General features: G+C 44.2%; 1 protein-coding gene across 3 annotated transcripts in view; it reads right to left on the bottom strand.

Moving 5' to 3' along the window:
* Rapgef4 (Rap guanine nucleotide exchange factor 4) overlaps positions 1-26,583 on the bottom strand; it is a 285,813-nt gene that overhangs the window by 108,088 nt on the left and 151,142 nt on the right. For all 3 annotated transcript variants that reach the window (XM_034494585.2, XM_034494587.2, XM_034494588.2), the window contains 2 exons: positions 7,284-7,356; positions 3,470-3,489 (listed from right to left, as the gene is read on the bottom strand). In XM_034494585.2, the coding sequence (XP_034350476.1) occupies positions 3,470-3,489; positions 7,284-7,356 (93 nt within the window). The remainder of the gene's footprint in view (positions 1-3,469; positions 3,490-7,283; positions 7,357-26,583) is intronic.

Raw genomic sequence — 26,583 nt, 5'->3', positions numbered from 1 at the left:
AATAGCTGGCACACTTCAATCTGCTCTCTCTAACCTTGACAAATGAAGGCAGAAAAGAGAAAGAAATGTCAGTTAAACACTGCTAACATCCCTACCATCCTAACGGTTGCCTGCTCTCTTCTGTTGTCCTCTCCGTAATGAGGTGCTTCACACAGACTGTGAACTGATTCCTTACCAAGTCACGGTTTAAAACCTTAAACCTTCCAGGTAACATCCCAAAATGAGTCTTTGTCTACACACCTCATGATTTTTAAAAGTTTGAGAAGCTCTTGCTTAAACTAACTCCCTTATACGAGGCCTGCCAGTCTTTTGGAAAGGAGCCCCGTGTGTTCATTCCTGGGTGTACCAGATCTGCTGGCACTTGGAATCACCTTCAGATGTGAGGGGGGCCCCCACAGACTGCACTGTGTCGACTCTACAACTGCCTAGGAATGAACACTTCAAGTGGGAACAAGATGTTGGTAATTCAGGAAATGGAATTTTTTTTCATCAGCCCCCTGATCACAGAGTCAATTTCCCCGCTTTTTTCACGTAGAAAGAACAGGACTTTCTAAAACAACAAAACCTCTTGGGGCTGTTGCCTTTCTAAAGACTAGCACAACAAACAACAAAATCTCCCTGGGGACAAAAATCTCACAGAAAGATTCCTTTCCTTAAAAGCCAGAGGTCACATTCAATGGAAAGTCCATACCTTAAAAAAACCTGGGGTTTTAACTTCAGTTTTAAACCTAGTCAACCAGATTTGGCACACAAAGACTACAGTTCACACAGATCAAAGAGAGGAACTTCTTAAGAACACCAACAGTCGGAAACAAGCCGTAAACAGTACTGTGGAAACAGTCCATTGCTTTATCAGTTCCACAGTCTTCTCTAAAGTTTCTCTCTCTCCGGTGTCCTGGGTTCACCTTACATTGACTGATGGCCCTAGCCCTTAGAGCGGGTAGTAGACAAAACAATCCAGCAAGTGGGACTGATGGAAAAGAAAAGTTCTATTTATGCCCAGTAAGACCAGGTCTGTAAATAACACAGAGCTGGCGAGGTAGTTCAAAATGATACATATTGCTGTCCTGTGTTTGATTAAAAGTTAAACACGATGATTAACAAACCTATGAGTGGAAGCCAGGAAGGAGAATGAATTCTCTCTACAAAGAATCTGTGCAGACGCTGTAGCAATCATCTGAGCACTTTCATTTCATCCCACGGGCGTATTATCATTATTTGGGAACACGTGGGAATAGTGTCTCTCAGCATGCACTTAAAAGAAGAGAAAGGATAAAAGAAAACATGATATCCCAACTTGTCCCTTTAAAGGGAAAATTTTCAATTAGCCCCACTTTCAGGCTCTCGGGCCTCTTTTATCTCTCTGGAACTTCAACTCTACTCATGAATGTCTTTCATCTCCTCTGCCTTATTTGATTGCACTGGAGAGCTTCCCAAGTTGCATGTGGTACCATTACATCCATTCTGTTTGCTAGCACAGAGTACGTGTGCTCTATGGTTTGCTAGAGAATGGTCAAGAAGAATCCCAGGAAGTTTCTGCTAGTTCTAATGCCAGGCAGAAAGCTTGCCCAGTCCCCCAAGTCTTTCAGGGCAATATATCCTTCACAACTCACTGGATCTGGAATTCTGCAAACTTCAGATTCCTGTTTTTGTCCGGAGATGAGCACATAACATCTGTTGGTCCTCTGCTTAGAGCCCTGTGTCTGTGGGTCCCACTACAGGGGCGCCACAACCTAAAGGTCACCCAGAGACTGAAAGCGCTGGAATTTCCTTTTGAAGCTTAGGCCTTGTTAGCTCCCCCAAGGCTCTGGCATTCTGTGTATTCTCCAAATCACCAGCTGTCCCTTGGTGAGGAACTTTGAGGCTGTTTTACCATCTTGATTTATTGCACAATCTGCAGGCTATTCGTTACAGTGTGGAAGCTCTGGGCTTCCGAGTCCAAAATGGTAGCAGGCTCAGCTGCTTTACACTGTAGCCAGTGGCTTGGGAATCTTGTGAGGCTGATTCTCTGTTTTACTTGTTTGTTTGTTTGGTTTTGGTTTTGGTTTTGGTTTTGTTTTGTTTTTTTTTTTAAGGGGTGAGGGTGTTTTTCAGAGAGAAAAGATAGCTAAAAAATGATGTTTGAGCAAATACTAATTACAACAGTCCTAACACCTCTCAGCTTGAGTGTTCTCATGCTATGCTTTTAGAAATGATCCCATTCAATATTCATCACAGACTTTTGAGGTAGTCAGGACTAACAGCCACATCTTAAAAATGAGACAAGTATGTTTAGGTGACCCAAATAGCTTGTACAAGGCCTTCAGCTGGGCTCTGAAATGCTTTCCTGAACTAAATAAAGTCAAAACTTGGTGTGATGTTTATAGTAGCATTGTTAAGACTGGAACCCCTGTCTCAAGTGATAGATCAGTGGGATGGGACCTCAGCCAACTCTGCAAAAGCCAACATTGTGAAAAGAGCGTGGCTTACAGACTCAGCTCTCTGAAAAGGGATACACAGACCACTTGAATTAATGAAGACTGTATATCTGCCCACAGTGGCAGGACTGAGAGCAGGAAAGGGAAGGGTAGCAATTCAGTAACATTGTCACTCGGGCAGAGCAATCAAGAACAGCATCACAAGCAGTACATCTGAGAACTAACCCAATGTCACTACAACCATCCCTAGGCATTTTCACCCTTAAGCCTTCCATGTTGCTGTGTAAGGCTACATACAGTGTATTTAATAGAATTAACACCATCATAGTCTGCATGAGTGACAAGCCACTGAGCTGCTCCCATCCTGAGCATATATCCTGGACACTGGTGCCCTTTTACATTTGTTTTTTTGAGACAGGGTTTTTCTGTATAGCCCCGGCCATCCTGGAACTTCCTCTGTGGATCAAGCTGGCCTCAAATGCAGAGATCTACCTGCCTCTGCCTCCTGGGTACTGGATTAAAGGGGTGGGCCACCACACCCAGCCCTGGAAAGCTGTATCTTAATTGTCTCTCTTACCAGTTTTCAGAAACCAATTACAGCAATTAGTCACCCTCAGTTTCCAAAGAGAAATGGTGTCCTGGGTGCACGTGGATATAATTAGGCAAATTCATCAACAGATCCTGGCTTTCATTGTTTTCATTCCCATTAAGGAAGAGCAACTGGTTTTCTTCACACTCTTATAATAATTTGTTTTGTTGATGGATATGCATCGTGGGGGAAAAAAGAAAGCACTTAGCATTTGCATGCTTTAGCCCTAGAATAATCTTTCTTTGGATTAACTACTAGAAACATATGACAATCGTGTTTGAGCGGTCTCCCTGCTCTCCTGTGTATTTTGAATGAGTCACCCAAGATGCCACAGTAAGATTAGGAAAATATTTGGTGCTCTGTTGACTGTGGATGGAGAGCTTCCTTCGCTTGGAAGGTCACTGTGCTTATGTTTTACCTTAGGACAGTTTATAGAAGCGAGGCAGACAGAGTAGCTACTCACATTCTCCTTGTCGGGGATCCCTAGAGGGGGAAAGAGAGACAAGAAAGGCCATAAATTGTACGATCAGCCTATACAACAGCACCCAATCCTCTGCTGAAGGAAGCCCAGTGACACATCTGTGTCTTCTAATTTTGCACCCATAAAAGCTTACAAGGACTGCTTAGAAAGACGGTAGCAGCCATCGAAACTAAGGATCCAGAGCAGAGAGTTATGTGTCCAGGCAACAAAACCCAAACTTATTTTGTCTCCGTCATATGCTTTACCCTCCCCCAGTGATAAAAATCTCCCCGTGACTCCTTTATACCAGGCAAGCAGCTAACCGCACCGACTGGACACCAGGGCACTTAGAACTGCGGGCGGATATAGCCATTCTGCAGTTGCACACATGCGCAATGTTTACGACACAAAGCACCTTGCTCTGCTCCAGTGAGCTGACTTCAGCACAAGTAGCATAGAAAAGCCAGCAGAGCAGCTCTGTTGTGAGCAGAGCACCTGCCTGTTGTGCTCAGGCCAGGCCTGAGCATGGCAGCAGCTATTTGAAAGCAAGGATTCTCTCAGGTCCCTTAGCTATAAAAATTTCACAGTTCTTACGTGTAATCGCATGTTCATTCATTTACAAACATTACACAGCGTCTACCACAGACAGTCCCAGTTCCTTTTCTCTTGGTAAACACAATAAGGAGGCAACTGAGGGAAGCCATGTTTTAGCTGAGCACACTAGGCTTGGGGTAGTAGGCATAAGAGGTATCTTATGAAAGAAACACAGCACAGATGGGCCTTCTGTGTGGCCTTGCCTCTAACCAGTGGCTCAGTGTAAGGTGATTTGCACCACAAGACTACAATGTGTCCAAATTCTAAGCACACTGTTTCCAGATATGGCCACACAATTACCATATCAGCCTTAACAGAATGGAGTGGTCATCCCAGTAGCGGTGGGGTAGTAGGCAAGAGGCCTCAAACTAAAGCGAACATTGGAAAACTTGATCTAGTTGGAACTTTGTTCCCTTAATCTGGAGAGTCTTGAGACACAAACACTCAGGCAAGAAGCAGGGGTCTTGACAGGCAGGTCTGCCACAGCATCCCAGATATGTCAGTGGGAGCCAGGTGGCTTGTGACATCACTCTGAAATTCATCTTGCACCCAACCAGCAAGAGACAACTATCCAACCAGCAGTCGCCTGTTAGGACTGGAGTAAACTGCCTGAGGAGACCCAGGGTACAGCAGACTGACTCCCTGGCATATTCAGTAAGTGGAAGATACAGTTACACAGATCACTACATACGGACAGCTGGACTGTAGGCTACCTTTGGGAAGCTACTACAAAAAGGTGGTTTTTCTGCCTTGTGGGTCTTGACAGTCGGGATAAGGTGTGAAGATTCTTGGACTGCTAGCTAGCTTCCATGGAAGACAGAGGCAATCATTGAAAGACTTTCTACAACAAGGAGATAAGAACAGCAAAAGAAAGGGAAAGAGCTTCCAAAATTAATGACAATGTATTGGTATTACGCACTTGTAATCCTAGTATCAGAAAGTTGAGCCAGGAAGATCAGGAGTTTGAGGCTAGCCTGGGGTACTTAGTAAGACTCTATCCAAAATATGGGGGTGGGGGGTAAGATAGCTCAACAGGTAGAAGTACTTGCTACAAGCTTGACCTGAGTCCAATCCCTTGGATCCACATAATGGAAGGAGAGAACTAACTCGTGTAAATTATCCTCTGATTTTCATGTGTGTGGTATGGTGCACACTTGCACAAACATTCACAGAATAAACAAACAAATGAACACATGTAATAAATAATTATCATTTTTTAAAAAGATAGTAAGGCAGAGGCTGCCACTTGACTGGGTCCACTTGAGCAATTATAATAAAGATATTAAGTTTGGGAAATCTGAATATTGGCATGATGGTGGATGTTTTTAAGAGAAATGATGGTAGCTATTTCATGTGGCTGAAGTTCTGAATACATGTGGAAAAGCCTGTATTTTCAAAAAGGCCTCCTAGCTGGGGCAGGGATGTATACATGTATTCCTAGACACTAAGGAGGCAGAAGCAGGAAGATTGTGAGTTAGGCTAGTCTCCAGTGTACAGTAAGACAGTGTGAAGAGAGGGAGAGATGGAGATAGTGAGAGAGGGAGAGAGAGCACCAAGTCCAGGCTCCTTAGCTTTTAGGAGAAGGTAAAGGGGGCATGAAAGAGTCCAGACTGTAAGTGTTGAAATAATGCAGGAACACAAAGACTATGCAACAAGGCCCTAAGATCCCAGAGAAAGAGCAGGGCTGAAAAGTTATTAACTTAAGAACAATGGGAACCACTGAGTCTATTGGTGACGGTTAACTGTGGAGGAATTCATTTAAAGTCCTGGGCAGAAGCCAGACTTCATGGGGCTAAGTAAGTGGCTGGGGTTGAGGACATAATAGCTAATACATTATGCAAGATTATTGTGTGCCTGGCACTCTTTTAGACTTATGACACATTTTGATTCATTTAATGCACCAACCCTATAAGGAAACTGAGGCACGAGGCATCATCGTCTTGCCTGAGGTCACATAGCTAGGAGACAGTACAGTTGTTTTGTTTTTAACTAGGGAATTCCTACGTGAACTGGTTATTCCTAGCTGAACCAAAAGGGGAAAAAAAGAAAGGAAATTGAGGAGAAGAAGAAAAGAAAAGAAGGAAGGGCTGGCCTCCCTCTTTTCAACTCCCTTTTTGGGGAGGCAGATGTGGGGAAGTGGGAGGGGTTATAGAGAAAGGCAGTGACAGCAACACTGCAGAGCAGAAGGTGAGGAACCCTAAAGAATCTAGACAAGCAAGGAGGTGGCCCTGCAGAAACTAACACATCAGGAATAAGAGTGACATTTGAGGAGAAAGAGAGAGGGTACAATGCTCACTGCCACACTCATAGCTGCCAATCAAAGTGCCACAAGTTCAAATACTCCAATGCTTGGTACTTCACGTGCGCACACACACACACACACACACACACACACACACAAATGCACACAGGCACCTGGAGGAGGGATGGGTCGGAGGGAAGAGGGCAGGAGAGATGGCTCAATAGTTAAGATCTGTACTGTTCTTCTAGAGGATTGGAATGGTTCCTAGCACCCATGTCAGATGGCTAACAATTGCTTCAAGGAATCTAATGCCCCCTTGTGGCATCTAAGGGCACCTGCATGCACATGCACAGACACATCAAAATAAAATCAACCTTTTAAAAAATACCACACAACTCACCTTACCACTATTCTTAAACCTCAGTCAGACGTGAGTCTCTTATAGGAGCCCAAGTTTTTGCTGGCATACATCAAAGGTGTATACAACACCATACATTTGTGAAGTGAGTACCAAAGCTAAGCTGCCCATCACCTTACTGTGTGGTAGAGCACCTAGCACCTAGAGCCTAACAAAAGCCTCGAACTGGAAGGGGCCATTTAACAAGAACAAATGACTTACATGCATCTCTCTTTGGTCAATGTAGCTAAACTGAACAGGAGGTGGCTTCCGTGCATCCACATGTGGCTGAGCTATGTCAAACAAAGCTCAGGAATCCCATTTTGAAAAGGACACAGAAATACTCCATGCATGTGGATGTCCAGTACGTGGAAGTCCCAGCCTGCACCAGAGCCGGCCACTCGCTACTAGTGAACACTGCAGAGCAAGTGTACAGTAGCTCCAGTGTGAGCTCCTGGTCTGTTACACCAGACTCAGGGTGCCTCCTCTGTCATGCCGGTGTGCAACATTTTGTTGTTGTTGTTACATGAAAACACATAGCACACAACAAATCTTCAGACACAAAACATTCACAGTTCACTTACTGTCATTGTTAGAGCTCGTTTCCATAACACCATAGGGAGGAGCCAGAAGTCCGGCCATATACTGTCGGTATTTCTGCAAGACAAGATCGGACAAGATTGTGAAGTCAGCACACAGGTAATTACTTGCTTGGAGCAGTGTTCCTTTATTTACATGTGAAAGAGCAGAAACCCTGGGTGTCAGGAAACCTTTGAGTCTCTTATTTATAGAGCCAGGAAGTTATGTTTTCTAGGGCTCTGGGTTTAAACTAAAGATGTGGGGTTCAGGGAAAGGCTTCCTAGGTGAGCCTCTGCCCAAGGCAGGGCTCCACCCAGCTGCTTCATTTACATGTTATGCATTTGTGGAGACAGAGTGAAGGGGTTCCTACCTCTCCACACCCTGTATACACAGGCACCTGAGAACCAGCGCTGAGTGTTTACAGGCTCAGACACTGTAACCTTGCTGCCTACCTCCGAGGTGAATGCTTCCGAATCAGCCTCTTTCAAAGCCAAAAGAAATGCGCAGCAGCTCTTGGAATGTGTCTCTTTGAAAGAAGCCGACTGGCTTCCATTTGCTTCCTTTCCTTTCACAGGGTACACCTGCCTGCTATGTGACCTCTCCAGAGCACTTTTGTTACGTTGTCAAATAAAACCATCTGGCTTATTTTAGATGCTCCTGAATTGTCTTCCCCTGGCTTTTGGTCCAGGCATGCTCTGAAACTTGGGGCTACACGATGTATGTGATTAGCTTCTGTGTTGCGTGGGAGGGATAAGGTTTGGTGAGCATCAGGCTAGAAAGGAGGGGCATTTACAAAGAATGAAAGGTGAACACTCTCAGGCAATAAATGCAGCTTCCTCCCTTGCACAATGAAAGGTGGGTGATTTTACTGATCGTGCGGTATCATGTATATTTATGGTTTATAATTACAGTGACACATACACGTAAATTTTAAACAGCATCAAAAGAGCCAGCTCCCCATTAATGTGTGTCATACAAACACCGGCAGAAAGACTTCATCTGTAGCAATGGGCAGCTGGTGACACGTGGTACCCCAGCAACCATCTGGCCCATTTTAACAGTGTTGTCATGGTACTTTCTCTAAAGAGCCTTCTAGCTCTTCAAGATACGACTAGCTCCTCCCACCCCGTTTTTTCCCTCTCAGGAAATGCTAATCCAGCTTGTGTGCATGCCAACATTAAGATGGCGGATTATCCCTATCTCTGAGCTCATCACTCAAGACATACCTACAGCACCAAACATCGCCCAGTATTATTGTCATTCCCTTGACACCTTCCCAGTTCTGAATCTCTTCTTTCTTGTAGTATCATCTACCTTCTTCATGGCATGGCACTCTGGGCATTCAACACACTTCTGTTCTACACGAACAGTTTCACAGAGGGCATAAGAGAGTTGTTATATTCTGAGAAAGCTTTGTCCTTTAACCTTTGGAGTTCTTTTTCTTGTGCTTTTTATGATCCCCTTACAGGCTTCTAAAAGAAAGAACTCCTGTTAAATTTAAGGGGCCAGTTTATTTTGCTTAGAAATGCTCTCCAGGGACTGGTGGTGCTTTCGTCTCAGCACTTCAGTGGCAATTCCCATGGACTCAGGATGCACACTGACCTTCCTCTAAGCCCAGAGCACCTGGTCAGTGGCTCCCCCAGTGTGAATCCCTGGGGCTGCTGCTTTGAGAACAGGAACCAGGACAACCTCCAGGGAAGACCAGAGTGGCTGAATTTAGAGATGTGCGATTGAACTTTCCATCGCTGAGTGTCAATGTCCCAGACACTGGGCTCACTATGGAGAACAGGAGAGAAGAACCCTTGCTCAGGCGAACTAGCCAACTGTCTAGTTATTGAAACATGGGGCATAAGGACTCATGCTTACTTTATTAACTCCCCATTCTCCATGGGGTTCCCATCCGGAGGCCAACAGTGGATACCTTCAACCATAGACATCACCAACCTTTATCTGTGCTGGTGCTACCCAGTCACACATACATATGCTGAATTAAATTTCAAAATTAGGTATACTTGCATGTAACCTGTGCACACAGGCATACTCTACACACACACAAACACAGGATAGTCTACAGTGTGATGTATACAGTATATTGTTTTGTAGTAATACAAGAACAGATGCCAGTGTATAAATATAAGGATCTGAAACCATGAAGAACATCTCTGAACGTAAAGGAGGGCAACAAGGGTGCTTCTGGAAAGAGCTGATGTGGCCAAGGGCGAGCAGAGAGAGGGACGGCTATCACCGTATGTGCTTTGGAACTTTTGGCTTGGACCAATTGCCTCTTGTTACCATCAGGGTACAGAACAGCTCACATTCTTTGCTATTTTATTTGTGTTATTAAACTTAATTCGAAGCAAACTTTCCATTATGAAAGCACATGAGACAGTATCGTGGGAAAAAAATGATACAATAAAAAATGAAAAACTTAAAGAAGCAAGGAGTTCTGAAAAATAACAGGTCATGCTTACATGCAAGGTCTACCCTCTCAGCCTGTCCCAGCCTTTGCCCCACTGACAGTAGAGGAGTGAAGCATCTTCCAGATTAGCTGCCCCCAATCAGTTAAATCATCTCTAGCAATTCAGGTTGTGTTGGCTGTTAAGTAATCTGAAGTTCAGATATCATAGAGAGAGACAAGTTGTTCCCCTGTTTCCTGAAGTAGTTCCTGCCCCTGCCCCCATTGAATCTGTAGACAACAGAAAGCAACTCTTGGGAGATACATTTCGCACAGATTGTTATGCAGCAAGAGAAACCTAACTGGGAACTTGGTATCAGATAGTGACGTTACGTTATAGCAAAGCATAAAGCGTGTGCCTTTGGTCTGAGGTTTAAAGAGTGAGAGGAACCACAGAGTGAGGTGGGAGGGCTGTGGACAGTAGCTTAATGAGGAGGATGGTGGAGAAAAAAAAAATACTGGTCCTTGTTGTGTAGAAATGGAAAAGAACTGGTGCCCATGAAACTTCAAACCTAAAAGACGTAACTGATGAACTGATCGGTGTGGCTAAGATACCTAGAGAACAGCATACACAGACTGTTTGTACCAGCCTTGTCTCTTGTAAGGTCCAGGTACAAATGAGCTGAGTGTGGAATCATTTTGTTTACAATCAGAATACACAGTAAATACAAGTTAGGTTTTTATAAGGTTTTAAAAAAAATAAAAGGATCATTTCTCATCTCCAACCTCTTAGCAGAGCGTTCTAATGTAGATGAGACTCAGGGTAGAGGTGAACACAAAGCTCTGTTTGGAAGACAAAGCCTTAGTGTGAAGAGGCAAAGAGGTGACTTATAAACCTTTGATGGGACTGGGGAAGACTGAAAGTAGTTCTTTATAGACACTGTGTTCCAGCCACATCAAAAAGGCTCAAGGCAGAGAAGAGCTGATGCAAAGATAGTCTTTTGTCTAATAAAGTGGATTGTAAGTGGATACCTAAGAAACTCAACAATATTTTAAACAAACAACACCCTATTTGGACTAAAAAAAATGACAATATACAATAAAAGGAAACTTTGGCTCTCTGAAGGCCTTTGAGCATAAAGAAAATGACTCAGTTGTACACAGACTAGCTTTTATGAAAAAGAAAAAAAAAGACACAGAAACAACTCCAGGGAGCCAAACTGGACCTTGACCAAAGAACTGAAACCATTTTTCCCAACCGGAGTGTGGAACTGTTCTGGATTAGGGACAGTTGTCTGCCACTCACACCAATTCCTCCCTTTTGGAGAGGGATGTCTGGTGAGTCCCTGTCCTCGTCACCACTGTTTGACAGGTGTCAGAAAGCAAGCAATTAACCTCTTATTCAAGGGTATCAAATGGAGACTAATATCAGGAGCTATCCCTGAGGACCTGGTCTACATCTAGTCATGATTTAGATGAAGGCATCTTGAACCGTTGAGATGATACCAAAGTAGGGAAACACTCTGGTGTTCTTAAGAAAGGGGAATCTATTTTGCATGGGTATGGAGTACTGTAGTCAGACAGTGGGCTGAAGCATATTCCCCAAGATAAGCATAGCACTCCATCGTACCCTGCATGCTTTCCTGATCCCCACTAATGGAGAGGGTGTGGACCACTTTCTTGACTCTTCATAGCCAATAGAATGCAGCTGAATTGACACTGGGTGACTTCCCTGGCTGGATCACAAGCACATGGCTTGCAGGGACCTGTGCTCTCCAAATGTTACCTCTTAGAAGCCCCTGACCATACTCTAAAACACCAAGTGAAATTGAAAGGTCACCTGGTGGTAGACAGTTCCATAGCCTCTGAGGCATCCAAATTATTTGAGCTACCCTGGCCTTCCAAACTGATGTCAACACAAGGTTTTGCAGACAAGTAATCTTCCTGTGCCCATGTAGAGCTTCTGACTCAGAGAACTCTTGTGTAATATAAAATGGTAATTGTTTTATTCCGGTATATTTGATGATAGCAACAACCCAAACACACACACACACCCCATACACACCATACATTGTAGCCTATGAGAAATTAAGTTAAATTTTCAGTTCTGGACTCCACAATGAATAGACAAGACTGGGAGATTCCCATGGATTTGCTGAGTCACTTATCATAAAGTCTTTAGTTAGTGGTCCTCCAAGCCATGTACAAAAGCAGTGTCTGTGAAGCCTAAGGCTATTGCCTGGAAGTTATCAGATAGGAAGGGACATGGGATAGATGCTCTAGGTTTGCACAGGGAGAGGTGGTAAATAGTCAAGCAAATGCTCTGTGTGGCCACGAACAGACGAGAATCAAGAGAACATCTGTACAGATGCATTCTTGGTGGAGAGAACACAGACTGTCCCTCTACTAGCGGGATCAGCTCCCAGCAGCATTCAGTGTCATAATGCATATGGCACTGGGCATAAGTGACCATGGCAGTCCAGGAGAGAGTGACACACAGAGGAGGGAGTAACCCTTCAACTGGGAAGTCCTCTGGAGGCTGTAAATTGAGAGTCTGGCTACTGGGCCACCTTCTCGTGGTGCTGACATGTATCCCAGGAGTCACTGGGAAGTAAGAGTAAACTCACTGCATTGATAAAGCCACACGGAGCAACAGTTCATATTTTTATGGAAGTTATAAAAAAGTTCCCATTTCCTTAAAAAAAAATGAAACAAATCAAAAGCAGTGGGAAGGCCACGTTTTATAAAGCTCACACATGTAAGTCAGTACTGGTCAGTGTGAACTTGAGGGCAGCAGTCTTTCAGAAGTGACCTAGAAGGTTGTCATCCTTACACACACACACACACACACACACACACACACACACACACACACACACACACTAAACCTCAGCAGTTGAGGTATGTGGTGGCTTAGCCAAGCCCTTTGTCTTCTTTGGGATGCTGGTTGACCTTTCCCTGCAACCCCTTTTCTGTATCCCAACCCACTACCATACTGCAATAGACTCTGTGACCTCACACGGGCACTTTCTAAGTGGCCACAGGCACTTAGGAAAGAGCTTTGCCACTAACCTAAGTTCTGAAATGACCAGGTCTCAGCAGAGGCAAAGTAGTAGTGAGCTGAGGAAAGATCAGAATCAGCTGGTGGGGGGGGGGGGGAAGAAAGTGCTGAGCTCTGGTGTCACCCCCAGACTCCTGCACCATGGCCCCCAGAATGTAGCCTCATGTGTGACACTTGTGATAGCTTAGTCTTTCCATTCCAGAAGCATTTGCTCCCATACAGAACATCTTTCAGAAGGCCCTGTCTGGGGGGGAGTATGAGCACAGCAAATCAACACAGTCTGGGGTGGCAGTCTTAGCATTCTGCCTAAACTCCACCCCACAGTTTCCTGGCAACAGACAGGTATGCTCTTCCCCACAGTTACCTAGCAACAGACAGGTATGCTCTTCCCCACAGTTACCTGGCTCCTGCTCTGTATCCCACTTCCCTCCCCCCTCCCATGTGCTCATGGCTGGCATCTTCTCTCTCTCTCTCTCTCTCTCTCTCTCTCTCTCTCTCTCTCTCTCTGCCTCTACTTCCCTCTTAACTCCCCTCCCATGCTCTGAATAAACTCTATTCTATACTATACCATGTGGCTGGTCCCTCATGGGGAAGGGATGCCTTGGCATGGGCCTATTGAGACACCCCCTTCCCTTATACTTACTACCTTCTCCATAGAACATATTTCCCTCTCTCTTTATTGTTTTATAAACACATCAGGCTGTCTTGAGACCCAGGGTGTCAATGTGTCTTTTCCCATGAGGCCACCTTGCTGTGGATGCTGATGGGACTATGGGATCCCCCTCCTGGCCTCTCAGAAAAGCTAAAAAAAAAAAAAAAAAAAAAAAAAAAAAAAGCAGCTCTTCAAATGATGGTGAAACCAAAAGAGCCATCAAGGATTCTGGGAGAACCTGGCAGGTTCAGGACTCTGATTCCCTCTGAGATCAGACACTGGAAGGGTTACCCATCAGCAGGGTCACTGAAGACAAGTCCCCTAGCTTGAGCCTCATCAGTAAAATGCTGAGTCAGATACATGGTGTCTCGGCTTTGTTCTGCACAACTAGGGGCTGTTAGCATTCTGTCTAAGCTCTGCCCCACAGTTACCTGGCAACAGCCAGGTATGCCTAACTCACTATAAAAGGGGCTGCTTGCCCCCTCCACTCTCTCTTGCCTTCTTGCTCTTGCTGCCCTCTTGACCCTTCCCCCTCTCTCCCCATTCCCCTCCCCCCTTTCTCCACATGCTAATGGTCAGGCTCTACTTCACTACTCTCTCTCCCTCTGCCTTTCTCCGTCTCTACTACCCTCTCAACTCTCCTCCCCATGCTCTGAATAAACTCTATTCTATATCCCTGTGGCTGGTCCCTCAGGGGGAAGGGATGCCTCAGCATGGGCCCACAGAGGCACCCCTTCCCCCACACCTGACTACACATCCACCAAACATATTTGTTCTCTCCTTATCTTCTTATAAAACCCAACAGGGGCTGCTGATGGAACCCTCAAGAAACACACATAATACAAGTACAGCTTTCAAGGCCTATGGAAAAGAGAGTATCTTCACTCTCACTGCTTTTTATAAATTATAGCTTTAAGTGCAATTTTATTTTTAAACACGCCTTAGGTTCCTAAAAAATTGAAGGCTTACAAACCACGATTAAAGTATCTCTAGACTTCCCACAAGATTGACATCATTCAAACACCTCCACACAGCATCAACAAAGCCTGGTTTGGGATTGACAAGGCAATGTTCCTAGAGGCTCTGTTCTCTATTACAAAGTCTTCTATGGCCAAGTATTGCCCGTGTGATGGTGTGTTCTGTCACTGAAAAGGTTTTCCAACAACAAAACGGTGCTAACAAGAGGTTGAGACAGGACAATCCTGAAATGGAAACCAGTCTGGGTGATACCGTGAGTGAGTTCCTGTTTCAACCAAACAAGGGAAGGCACAGAGTGCTTCGGACACAGAGCTCAGGCTAGCATGCCCGAGGCCCTGGAGCTGATACCAAGGCTATTTGAGCTGTGCAGCCTCATGCAGCAACAATGACCTTCTCCAGCTGAGGCCTGAAGCTCCCCAGAGTGGCACCCAGCAAGGCCGAAGAAGGACAAACAGCAGCTCTTCCTGGAGTTTCAATTTAATTCTATGTCAAGTAGTTGAAAGGATTACTTTTATATATTTATATTATAGAGTAGAAAGATCAATTTGCATAAATCCTAAAGATTAAAGCATGAGACTTCAAAGAAGTTCTGAACTGGCTGCTGGCTACTTCTAGCTACAAAGGGTCTAGACCCCAGGCATTATGTATTGATTTCCTCTGTGTTCAGGAACTTCAGTGGAAAATAATGGAGGACCTCTGATGTTGTGCAAAGCAGGCAGACATTGGCATCATGCAACCCTGCAGCCTTAGTTCTGTCTCTGCCGAATGCTGCCTGTGTGAGCTTGAAGATGCTCACCCCTGTCTCCTACATAAGGAACTAGGACAGTTATACCCAACTTTCAGACCCTTGTGAGGAAAAGAGTAAAATCTATAAACATGCCCAGCACATATTAGGTAGTAACTGCTTATGGGAATGACATCAAGAATACTGAAAATAACAATAGACAAAGATTGAGAAAAAGCTAACTTTAGTGTATCTGACATTTTATAACCAAACCATCACATGTCAGGGAAAGGTCGTTTTCCACATCATGGCTTCATATCACCAAGGCTGTGACAGGCGCACTGTATAAAGGATATAACATATCTATGAATCTGTGTGCTAAATGGGACTATGGAAATATAAGAACCTAAATCATAAGCTTAAAAAAGTCATAGGTAAATAATCTAAAATGTTTCTGTTTTACAGTTATCTTAAGTACATAACTTAAATCCAAGGACTTTAAAAATAATTCCAGAATGTAGTGGTATGTATCTGTAATGCCAGCATTTGGGAAGTGGAGACAGAAGGATCATGAGTTCAAAGCCATCCTTTACTACACAGCAAGTTCAAGGCCAGCCTAGGACAATTGAGGTCTTATTGCAAAAGAAAACACACAAAAAGCCCATAGTATACTATTTTGTATCTACATAGCAAACTGGTGTAGGAGAGAAACAGCAGGCTCCAGAGTGATGGAAAAGGAAAAACACAGAGATCCAGATGGCAGAACGACTGTCTCATGATGGCTCTGATGGAAGAAGGCCTCCAAGGTAAGAGGTTAAGAGACACGAGTGACCATATGAGGTCACTGTTAAACCAACCCACTTGAGATACCAATGATGCCCAAGATGCTGACCAGTATGGGTGGGTTCCCCAAGTACTATCAACTGAAAGAAGAATTACCACTTGTAAGCACTCAGTGGCAAGTCACACTCCTCAGAACATGGGTTACATTAGCACTGAAGGGAGAGATAATAAATACACATTCCTTTAGACAGTACTTGCTGACCCATGCCTACACAGCTGTGACAAGGGAGGCCCAGGAGGGTCCTTGAAAAACTGTTGTGAATTCACAAGGATATCCACTCATACGTGATCCCATGAACTGCTACAGCCATACTAGAAAATAAACAGAGACGGCTGAACCCATGGCTGGAAAGCCATGGGGTAGGGGTGGGGTGACTTAGATTTAGACCTCAGAAAAATGACATTGAGTCAGAGATGAAGGTCAATGAGCAGGAAGAAGAGGGTTGACAATGAACCAAGGCTAGGCAGGAAGAGAGTGAGGATAAGGCAGGGGGAAAGAGAACGGTGGTGAGGTCTCAGCATGCAAGGCCTCATGGGACATGGTTAGGATGTAGGCTACTGTCATCATGTAATGGGAAACAGTCAGTTGCAGAAGCAAGAAGAACATATGAGTGCTCTTAGAAGACCATCCTGACAGCCATGAGAATGGTTTTGGTGAATTGTGAGGAATGAAGAAAGAGAGAGGGGTATGGGGTAGCAGGCAGGGGGAGATGAGGGCACTTGTTCCTGAAAGCAAAGTGAGGGAGCCTCCGTCTGCTGTCTGTGGACAATGCAAAGCTTCTAATTTCTTCTTGAACTACAACATCCCTGTGTATTTAAGCTGACTGAAATGTTGGGGTGGGGAGCTTCAGAGTGTTCCCTGGGACAAGTAACATAAGTTAGTGCATAAGTTAATATTTTAGTTATTAGTTAAGTAGTTTAATTAACTAGTAATTAATTAACCAAGGACTGTTAGCAGAAATCAGTCTGGAAGCAAGGCACACACAGTAGGTCAATGATACTTAGCTGAAAGTTGTCTAAGAGTTTACTCTGGCATGGTGACTGCATCACTAGCTCTCTGCTCACAGTAGGTCTGAACCCACTGTAGCCCAGCTATCATCCAAGTACAACTGTGAAAGACAAAACAACTGGGAATTGTCTCCTCGGTTGTGGGAAACAGTTGACCAACATTCTATTTAACCATGTAACCCTTCAAAAGTAGGTGGATCTTACATACGGCTATTCCAAATTAAAACTAATGTATAAAACTCTGTTCATAAATTAAAATAAAGCAATGTTTATTTATTTTTATTTTGTGCATGTGAGTATTTAGGCTGCGTGTATGTAAGTGAATGCATGAGTGCCCGTGTTGAAGGAGGCTGATAGATAGACAATAGACAGACAGACAGACAGACAGACAGTTGTGAGCCACCACACAGCAGTCTTCTGTAAGAGCAGCCAGTACTCTTACCAATGGAGTCGTCTCTTTCATTCCTAATTCTTGTAAAATCAACAGCAATATCACCAATACAAACCATGGAAATGTAAATTCCAAAATAAATGTGTTTCTGTACGCATAGACAGACTGTGGACCCACAAACCATTGAAGGATCATTTTCCCAAGAATAATAGGACAGGACTGCCCTCCCTGCAGAGGAAGCTACCCATGGTGGATTTGCTTGCTTGCTGCACAACAGGGCAGACAGCAAGAAGGAAGCTGATCAGAGGAGACTAGGCTCAGGGTTAAGTAGACCTCCCTAGCTCAGAGATACATGAAATTCCTCTTAAGTTCCAGGTCAGTCCCTCGAAACCTCTCACCACAGGGGACAGGCACCGGGCATTTTTCAGTTCATTTTCTCTAGAAACATTCATCTTCCTTCCTCCTTCGCTCTCATCCTGCCCTGTGAGGACCAGTGGACACAGGACATCTACACAGAATGACTGGTTCACTATTCATACCACTCTGCACCAGACAAGGACTCTGATGGCTCCTCAACCCTTCCAGAATGATGATCCCCCAGTCCCCATCATTCCTCTCTATTAAACACTTCCACTTGACTGCATCTCATCTGTCCAGCCTTCCTCCCACCTGTTGGTTAGGCTAACTTGATTCACTTATCTACACTGGTTTTATTTCTTGCTACAAGTTCCAGTGAGCAAACTCAAGACAGCTTTATCAAGCTAAAGCAACAGATACTTGTTGTATACTTATATGGAATTGGGGCAGGCTTGAGAAGCCCATGTATTGTGGGAATTGTGGGATGTGGAGAGCCTTGAATGCTCTGAGCAGATCCTGGCATCTGTCCTCTCTCTGCTCTGGGTGGACTGCCTGTTCTCTCTGCAGAATGTTTTCTTATTGGCTGCCCCAAGTCTGGATTATCTAGAGTCTGAACCTCTAAAGCTCAGTAACAGATCATAAATAGGCCCTGCTGTACCCAACACGAACGCTAGGAGGAGGACCAATAATGGGAGAGAACACTAAGATGTCTTGTGCTATGAGAATGGGCAAGGCTGAGCGAATCACAAGGACAAGAATCATTATGACCTCCAGTTTCAGCCTTACACACCTTTGTTGGTACCAACGAGACTTGGGAACCTTGCACTCCCAGCCCTGCCTGCCTGTCCTTCCATCTGCAGCTCCCACAGCATCCCCCTGCTCACTCCTTTCCAAGAGCATTGGCCTCTTTGGAAGCCAACACATTGGGCCTCCTGCTGTCTGGACCTCCACAGTAGGCTTTCCCAGTGTCTCATCTGAACTTGCTTCCTTGGAGTGGCTGTCCCCAATCCTCTACTCTACCTGAGACTGTATTGCCTTTCTTAGTTAGCATCGTGTCTGCAACACTAGTGTGAGCAGCATTTACTGTATCTGAACATGTGCTGCCTCAGCTCCCTTGTCTGCCCCATTACAAGCTAACACAGAGAGGGACCCTGCTATATTCAGCCTCATTGTGTCTCTGGAGTCTAGCAAATGCTGTTACTATGGTACCCCTCGTGAGGATGGAGGGCCTGAGTCGGAGAACTGAGGGTCCTCAAGGCTTCCATTCCCTCTACACCATGTGTTTCCTGGACCAGTTCTGTCAAAGGCTTCATTTTTACTTAAAACAATTATTGCTTGACCTAAAAGGCAGCCCAGTGCATGAAGCTCTACAGTCACAAAGCTAGTGATCCGGATTTGAGATCATGTGATGGCATGAGTGGGAATCTCTGCAGTGTTTGTTCTTTATCAGTGAGCTTCCTGCTTTTAAGCAGGGACAGAGGAAGCATGATGATTGGTTGATGCAGATGAAAACAAAACCTAAACTCAATGTTTTCAAACTCCACACTATCAGGTACAATGACTCAGCAGGAAGGGGTACTTGCTGGGCAAGCCTGGTGACCTGAGTTAGGTCCACGGAACCAATGTGAAGGTCATAGGAGAGAATCCACTCCAGGTCCTCTGACCTCTATACATGCGCTGGGTCACAAGCACCTCTCCCCTCCCAATGATATTTTTAAAAGTTTAATACCTATTTATGAATACTTATTTGTGGATTAAAAGGAAGTATGGAGGGAAAAAGAGAGAGCAGAGCTAAAATATGTTTATGAGTAAAAGTTAAATTTTAGAGAACCCATGTGTAATTTCCATTTTAGTCTCAGTAGTAGGATAACTGTGTACAATTTTAATTCCAACACAAACTGATATGCGTGCATATCTCCCCCAAACTCCCCTCACCTGACAGCATCATCTCCTTCTTGCCAGTGTGCTATAATTGCACAGACCACCAACAGAGTTCTTGTAAATTTTCATGTAACATATATAAGGAAAAAAAATACTGTCAAAAGGGAAAATGAACATTATTTAAATTTGATTTCAATCGTTGGCATTTAGAATAAATTACAGGACATGACAGGAGATGTTTAATATTTGTATTTAAAGCAATCCAGCTTGTAGAAATTGGCTAGGAGTTTGTTGGTTTTCACAGAACCAAATTGTGGTTTTATTTCCATGCCTATTTTAGCCTTTTGTTTTGGATAAGTTGTTCAGGCTCACCTTGCCTACTTTATAGCCCAAGATAGGCTTAATTAGCAATCTCCTCACCTCAGCCTCCCAAGTGGTTCTTGTTCTTCTCCATAACCCACGTCTTCTTCAGGTCTCACCTAATGCTCCAGGGTCACCCTTGGCCATCTGTCCTAGACAGAATCTGAGTTGGCTGACCTCCTTTGGCACTGTCATTTTGATCTCTGGCCACCGCCTCCAGCGGTCAGTCTTCTGTCTATAACCTTGTTTTCTAGGAAGCACAGTTTGGCTTCCTTGAATTCTCCATACTGCTCTGGTTTAAGATCCAGGGGTCCCCTGTATCAATGTCCTGTGTGAAGAGGCTGAAGAGGCTGCTTCATGCAGATAATCTTCCATCACATGCAAAAGCAGACTGCTGATGCAATTTAGAAGTCTCACTTCAAATGTTAATTGTCCAGTCGGAAAGCAGACACTGAGACTCCCTGTGAATCAGTTCTGTAGCACTAGAAGATGTCTGACCTTTCCAACAGCCAACATAAATCAGGACAATGTGATCTGGAGGTACCAGGCTTCTGCACGTTACTCAACATTGACAGTATATGGGTATTCTTGATTTTATAGCAACTTTAAACAAAAGTCCTTCTGTTTTAAAAAAAAATTAAAATTTGCCCAAATTAGTAGATACACTGCTTTATAATACTGTCTACTGAGTGAAGTGATGTGTAAATTTTGCAGGAAAAAATGTGGAACAATCTGTAGAGGACAAACCTTTAGGTAGTAGAGCATGACCTAATTATTAAAAGTTTTTTAGAAGGTTTGCCAGGAAAGTAACCATTCTCTGTGCCGTTCCCACCATACATCTGGCACACAGCTTAAGCTGGACAAAACAGCTTCTCTAATTAGTGAACATGTCAGGAGCTGATACTCACAGAGGTGAGGACAGTCCATGAGGTGAGATCCTTGTAAAAAAAAAAAAAAAAGCCTGATTCTGTACTCCAGGGTCTCAGAGAGTCTGGCCTAGGCCCACCCACCGTCCCTTAAATGATAGCATTCTGGTTTGTCCTCTGTGCTAATCAAAACCAGATGGTTTGGCCTGTCTGTAACCCCAGACACTGCGGTGGCTGCTGAAAGGCCTTCCTATTTTAGCTAAGGCCATAGGCAGGAGTTTATACATGAGAGAGAAGTCTCACCAGTGTAGCCTACCCAAATGGGCCCACAGAATGAGAAGGTGGGCTTGAAGCAAGGTGTGGGAACTAGAGCAATGAGGGAGGATATTAACTGGCTCTGCAGTGACAGTTGTGGGAATCAATGAGATTCCTTCACATGGTGCAGGGCTCAACACCCACACCAAATTCTTCCTGGTTCTCTTGGCAGTGCTGGTCCAGCTTTGCTTGACTTTGGTTTGGCTTCATTCCTGTCTGGATGTTTGCAGGGCTCTGCTTCCTTTCAGATTTTGGCCCTTACTCTGAGAATCTTCCATCCTGATGTTTGGGGGCCCCTGATCTACCCAGTACCTGCCTCTGTCTTCTTAGCTCAGTCTCACTTCTAGCTGTCGGATATCTTGCTGTCCCTAACACAGGCAAGACCCCTTCAGCGATGTGCAGATAGCAGCCATCATGAGGATAATGGTGTCAAGTTGCACTGGCCCTCTTCCTCCAGAGAGTCACCTGAGGACCTGCCACACAAAACCTGGTTATGTCATCATCCAGGTTTCCCATCTGGAGCCTGTGAGACACTCCTTGGCAAACCATAAAATACTATACATGTACTGAGGGGTGAACCGAGTTGTACCAAGAGGCCAAAGCGTTGGCTGAGTGGCAATTCCAAAGTCCAGAACTCCCACTTAGAGACATCCTGAATAACAGGTACCTTCATTTTACTGACTGAATTCACCCAGATCTGGATCACTGGAGAACACTAGCTCAGGCAGAAGGTGTCACTTTGTGCTAAGATTTGTGGTGGTTGACAGTTAGACAGCATACTATAGTTTATAAACTATCGAACGCTGCACTGTAGGTGGGCAGACATACTGTATTTGAGTCACAGCTCAACACAAAGCAGAGAAGACACTGAGTGGACTTCAGGACATGCACGTAACTTGCCCGGTGCAGCCTCATTTCTGTCAGAGGGAGGGATAAAAAGAGATGTGATGATCGGAAGCTCTGGGTCGGCTCCGATGAAGCATATATGCTGATTTTACCTGTGTGGGGCCAGCCCTGAGCTGCCTGTGAGAGGGGTGCCGCATGGCACGGGAATCGGTGAGTGTCGGTTCCTCTGTGCCTGGAGCATGCAGAGCTATGCAGACTGTTTCCAGCATTTGATTCTTCCAAACAAAAGGAGAAGCGAAGCACACAAAACCCAACAGCGAGTTGACGAGCAACTTTGCATATATATAGAATTTCCAGGCAATAAAGCATGTGCTCCAACAAAGCTTTTCTTTGTTTAGGGGGAAATTATGCTTTGCGTTCCCACAATGCCCTCTCCCAAGCCCACTGTGCCCTCCTAATTTAAATTAGTCTTTCAACTGCAGGAGTGTTCCATAGGAAACTAATTTTCACGACATCCATTCATGGAACTTAACTAAAACTTCCATTTGTTATGGGGGTGGGGCAGTGCAAGCCTAAAACACAGTAAGGTTTTCTGCTCCACACAGTCCTTGGAACAATCATTTCCTGAATACCTATAAATATTATTTTGATTATGTGAATGGCTTTAAATAGCTGTTTATGAAAAACTCACAGCACTGTACGCCTGCAAAGAAGCCCGCCTAATGCAAAATATGAGTGACAGAATTAAACACAAATTGCACAATTATATTCTAATTTGTAGATTATAATTCAGTGTGCCATAATGATGTATCCCCAAAATTATGTTATCTAAAAAAAAAGATGAAAACCTGATTAAGATAACTTTCCTTGTAAATCTTAAACTAGTTCCCTCATCCTCTGGGTAATTTCACTCTGTCCATCACAATAAGAACAATTCAAATGAAAGACCTGAAAGGACAGTTAGCAATCTTCCAGCTCGGGTAGATTCAGCCTTCTTCTTGTTAGTAAAATTCCCCCACCTGTTCGAACAGGAGTTCCTGTCGTCTAGCAGAAGAGGACTTTGGTTTGGCGGCTGGAGAGATGGCTAAGAGCCCTGCTTGTTCTTCTGGAGGATAGATACCATCTCAGTTCCTCACATCTGCCTGGGACTTCCGCTCCAGGGGATTCCCTGCTATCACCCCCAGGGCACCTCCATTCACATGGCTTACACTCATTCACACGCAAAATTCATAAAAATATGAATTTTTATTCTTAGAGAACACGTTAAAGAACTGCCGTCTCTGGTGTGACATCCCAAGCTTCCACAGTCACTGTTCTTTTCAGAACGCAAGCTGTGGTTGGCAAGACAGTGGGGAGAGGAGGAATCTCATTAGAAAGTACAGACACAAAGTTGTGATAACACAGCTCACGCTAAAACGTCATGATCTGAACAAGGCAGATTTGGAAAGGGCTCTGGAGAAAACTCCAGCAAGCGCTGTCGCTTGACTTTTATTTTTAATCTTCCTTACCCAAAATTTCTTTCTTTTTGTATACAAAACTTAGATACTCATTTCTGAATGCCTGTAATGGATTGAGTGTGTCCTGTAAAATTCTATGAGACAGACACACCTTCCTCAGGGCATCCGTGTGTAGAAAGAACTAAGACCTCTGGGGATTCCTGTCCTCATAGCCAGAACAGGGTTGTTTTAAAAGCAAGCTCTGCCCTCTTCTCACTCTGTCTCACCCACGTGATGCCTTCTGCCACACTGTAATGCAGCAAGAAGGCCCTCACCTGATACTTCCTGGATTCCTCAGCCTCTCAAACTTTGAGGCAAGTTAATTTCTATTGCTTATAAATCACTCCATCAGTAATATTTCAATACAGTAGCACCACAATGACTAAGGTAATGCACTTTTGATCAGAAAAATTTTTGTAGATAAATTACAGCGGCACAAAATTCTGTATCTGACCATCTCAGAAAGCCAATCAGAAATACAACTGTTTTGCATAAAGTTAAGTGATGTTGGCCAATAGGAATCTTAGAACAATGGCCACAAAATGCACCCTTTGGCGTGTTTGTATGGCATATTCATCCTATTTCGGGTTGGTACAAAACACTTAGTCCTCAGGTAAGTAGGCTTAGCTGGTAGAGAAAGATGGCTCCTGGGAAAGATGGCCCTACTCTTGAGCAATAATTACCAATAATAAATTTCACAAAATCAAACTTTTAGTTAAACATCTTCAGATGCTTAAAAAAAAAAAATACCACCCACCAGAATGGCTCACAACAGGACAAAGAATTAAGAGTCCTGAAAGTGGAATCCAGCTGTTGTCTAGGAAAGATTGAAAACAAAGAAGAACAGAAAACCGTTTGCAGGATGCTTCCTAGGGAGCATTTAAAACAGACGGAACATCACAACAGCCCCCGCTTCCCACTTCTGCTCCCTCACATACCAGAAGCTGTGAAGAGCTCTCCAAAGAAAACCCAAACACGGCTCTTCTGTTTGGTGGTCTTTGAAGAGGCTCGATGTACAAAGCACCAAGTGGCCAATGAGCGTGGAGAGAGTTCAAGACAGCTCAAGTTCAGATGTTGCAATAACTCTTCTGCAGCCTGCACTGCCCACTTTAAAGGCCAAAACAGCGTGTGCAGGTGCTTGCACTAGTGTGAATATTTCAAAAGACTGGTGTGCTCTTGAAAGAGAAATAAATAGCAGGACATAGAGACCCTCCTTATGAATCTGAAACACCCCCAAAGCAAAGGCATATCTCAGCACACATTCTCCAGTCATAGATAGCTTTTCTCTTCTCCTTAGCTCCTCACCCGAGCAGTCTAAAGTCCTATTCATGGTCCACGCATGGAACATTCTCTTCTCTCTTCTACAGAGTCGCTTATGCTTGCTTCCAAAATACAAGTTCATAAAAACAAACCAACAAAAACAAAACAAAAACCCAAACTAAAAAACTGACAACTCTGCTACTCTCTTCCACCAAATTCTTTCCCCCAGAGTGAAAAGAGAAGAAAAGAAAGAAAAGACCTAGAATTGTAAGTTTTAGAAAGATTAGCCCTGGCTTTCTATTGTCCATCTTGTAATAAAAGGGAATGTAGAGCCAGAGTTCCCACAGGAAATCAGTAGGGCTTCAACGACAAGAGCCCAGAGTCTTGGGCCAATGAGGCACTATTGTGAGGTGACTCTTCATAAGCGAGGACCCATAATAAAGTTAAGATGGCTTTGGAAAAGCCTATGAACAGACAGAGCTGTCCAGGAGGACCACTGATCTTGAATATTCTCTGTGGGCCACTCCACACCAGACAGGAAGTGAGCAAAAGAGAAGGGGAAATATGGGTGGTCGACAGCAATAGGTCATCCTAAAACTGTAGAGCCAATCATATTGCACGCTGTTCTCTCATTGCCCAGCACCCACCTCCATGCAGTATACTCACTATTCTAAAAGTAAACCCTGATGGTTGGCAGGTCTTACACATGATGTATAAAAATACATACTGAGTAGGCTGATCTGACTTTGTATGTCTTTGAGCCCAAGAATGGAAAGGAGATCTTTATGCAGACCAGTAGTTCTCAACCTTCCTAATGCTGTGACCCTTTAATACAGTTCCTCATGTTGTGGTGAGCCCCAGTCATAAAATTATTTTCATTGTTACTTCATAACTGTAATTTTGCTACTATTAAGAATCATAATGTGTGATCTTGTGGTCTTAGGTGACCTCTGTGAAAGGGTCCTTTGACCCCTAAAGGGGTTGGGAACCATTGATACAGTGTGATGAACTTTAAAAGAATCTTTCTAGCAGCATCTTTACAAAGGGTTTGGGAAGAATTGTGTACTGGCTTGCACCCAAAGGCTCAGGTTGTGATAATGTAAATACCAATATGCCAGTGAGTGGGGCCAATTTTAGAATGAATTAGCTTGTGTTTACAACACAGTGGTTTGAATTGTAGGCTTTGGGAATGCCAGACAAGCACTCTATCACTGAGTTATCCTCATCCTAGCCCGTGAGGTGCATTCAAGAGTGGGGGCAAGCTGTTCATAGATGCCTAGAGCAGGAGAGGAGACAATCTACTATGACCAACCTCAGGGAATTGCATTTCTATAAGGGGCTATATACTTCAGGACTTTCGGCATTTCTGAAGCTCTTTCTTCATAGTTCTCTGAGTCAATCCATTGCCAGTATGACTATGGCTAATACGCTATGCCCCCGAGGTGCTGACTAAATCAAAAGACTAATTAAAAAAAATAAGTAAGATCATTATAATATTTTATAAAGAAGATAAGAGCCAAGAATCCTGAGTATCTCCTTGCACTCACACTGGTGACAGAGCGTACCAGCCTTCAGATCTGCAAAGGTTAGCGGTTTTCTAACATGACACTTCTGTGCTCCATCCTTCTTCACTGTCTATCACACAGAACATGGAGTTCACATTCTCATCCTGGGCTTCTACATTGTCTTCAAACTCTGTCCCATTGCCTGCAGCTCTTCCCAAGACCTGACTCATGTCACCCCTTCCTGGTTTTGCTCAAATTTCCTCTTCCTAGTAATGTCCTTCTTTTGTCTGTCCTGCAGGCTCTCCCCCTGACCAGAGAGGACCCTGGCTGTCATCTGGGCAGATTTCTAGTATCATCTCCCTCTTGT

Source organism: Arvicanthis niloticus, chromosome 2, assembly GCF_011762505.2.
Source record: "Arvicanthis niloticus isolate mArvNil1 chromosome 2, mArvNil1.pat.X, whole genome shotgun sequence".
NCBI classification, from domain to species: domain Eukaryota; kingdom Metazoa; phylum Chordata; class Mammalia; order Rodentia; family Muridae; genus Arvicanthis; species Arvicanthis niloticus.
This window is presented reverse-complemented; position numbering and strand designations above follow the sequence as displayed.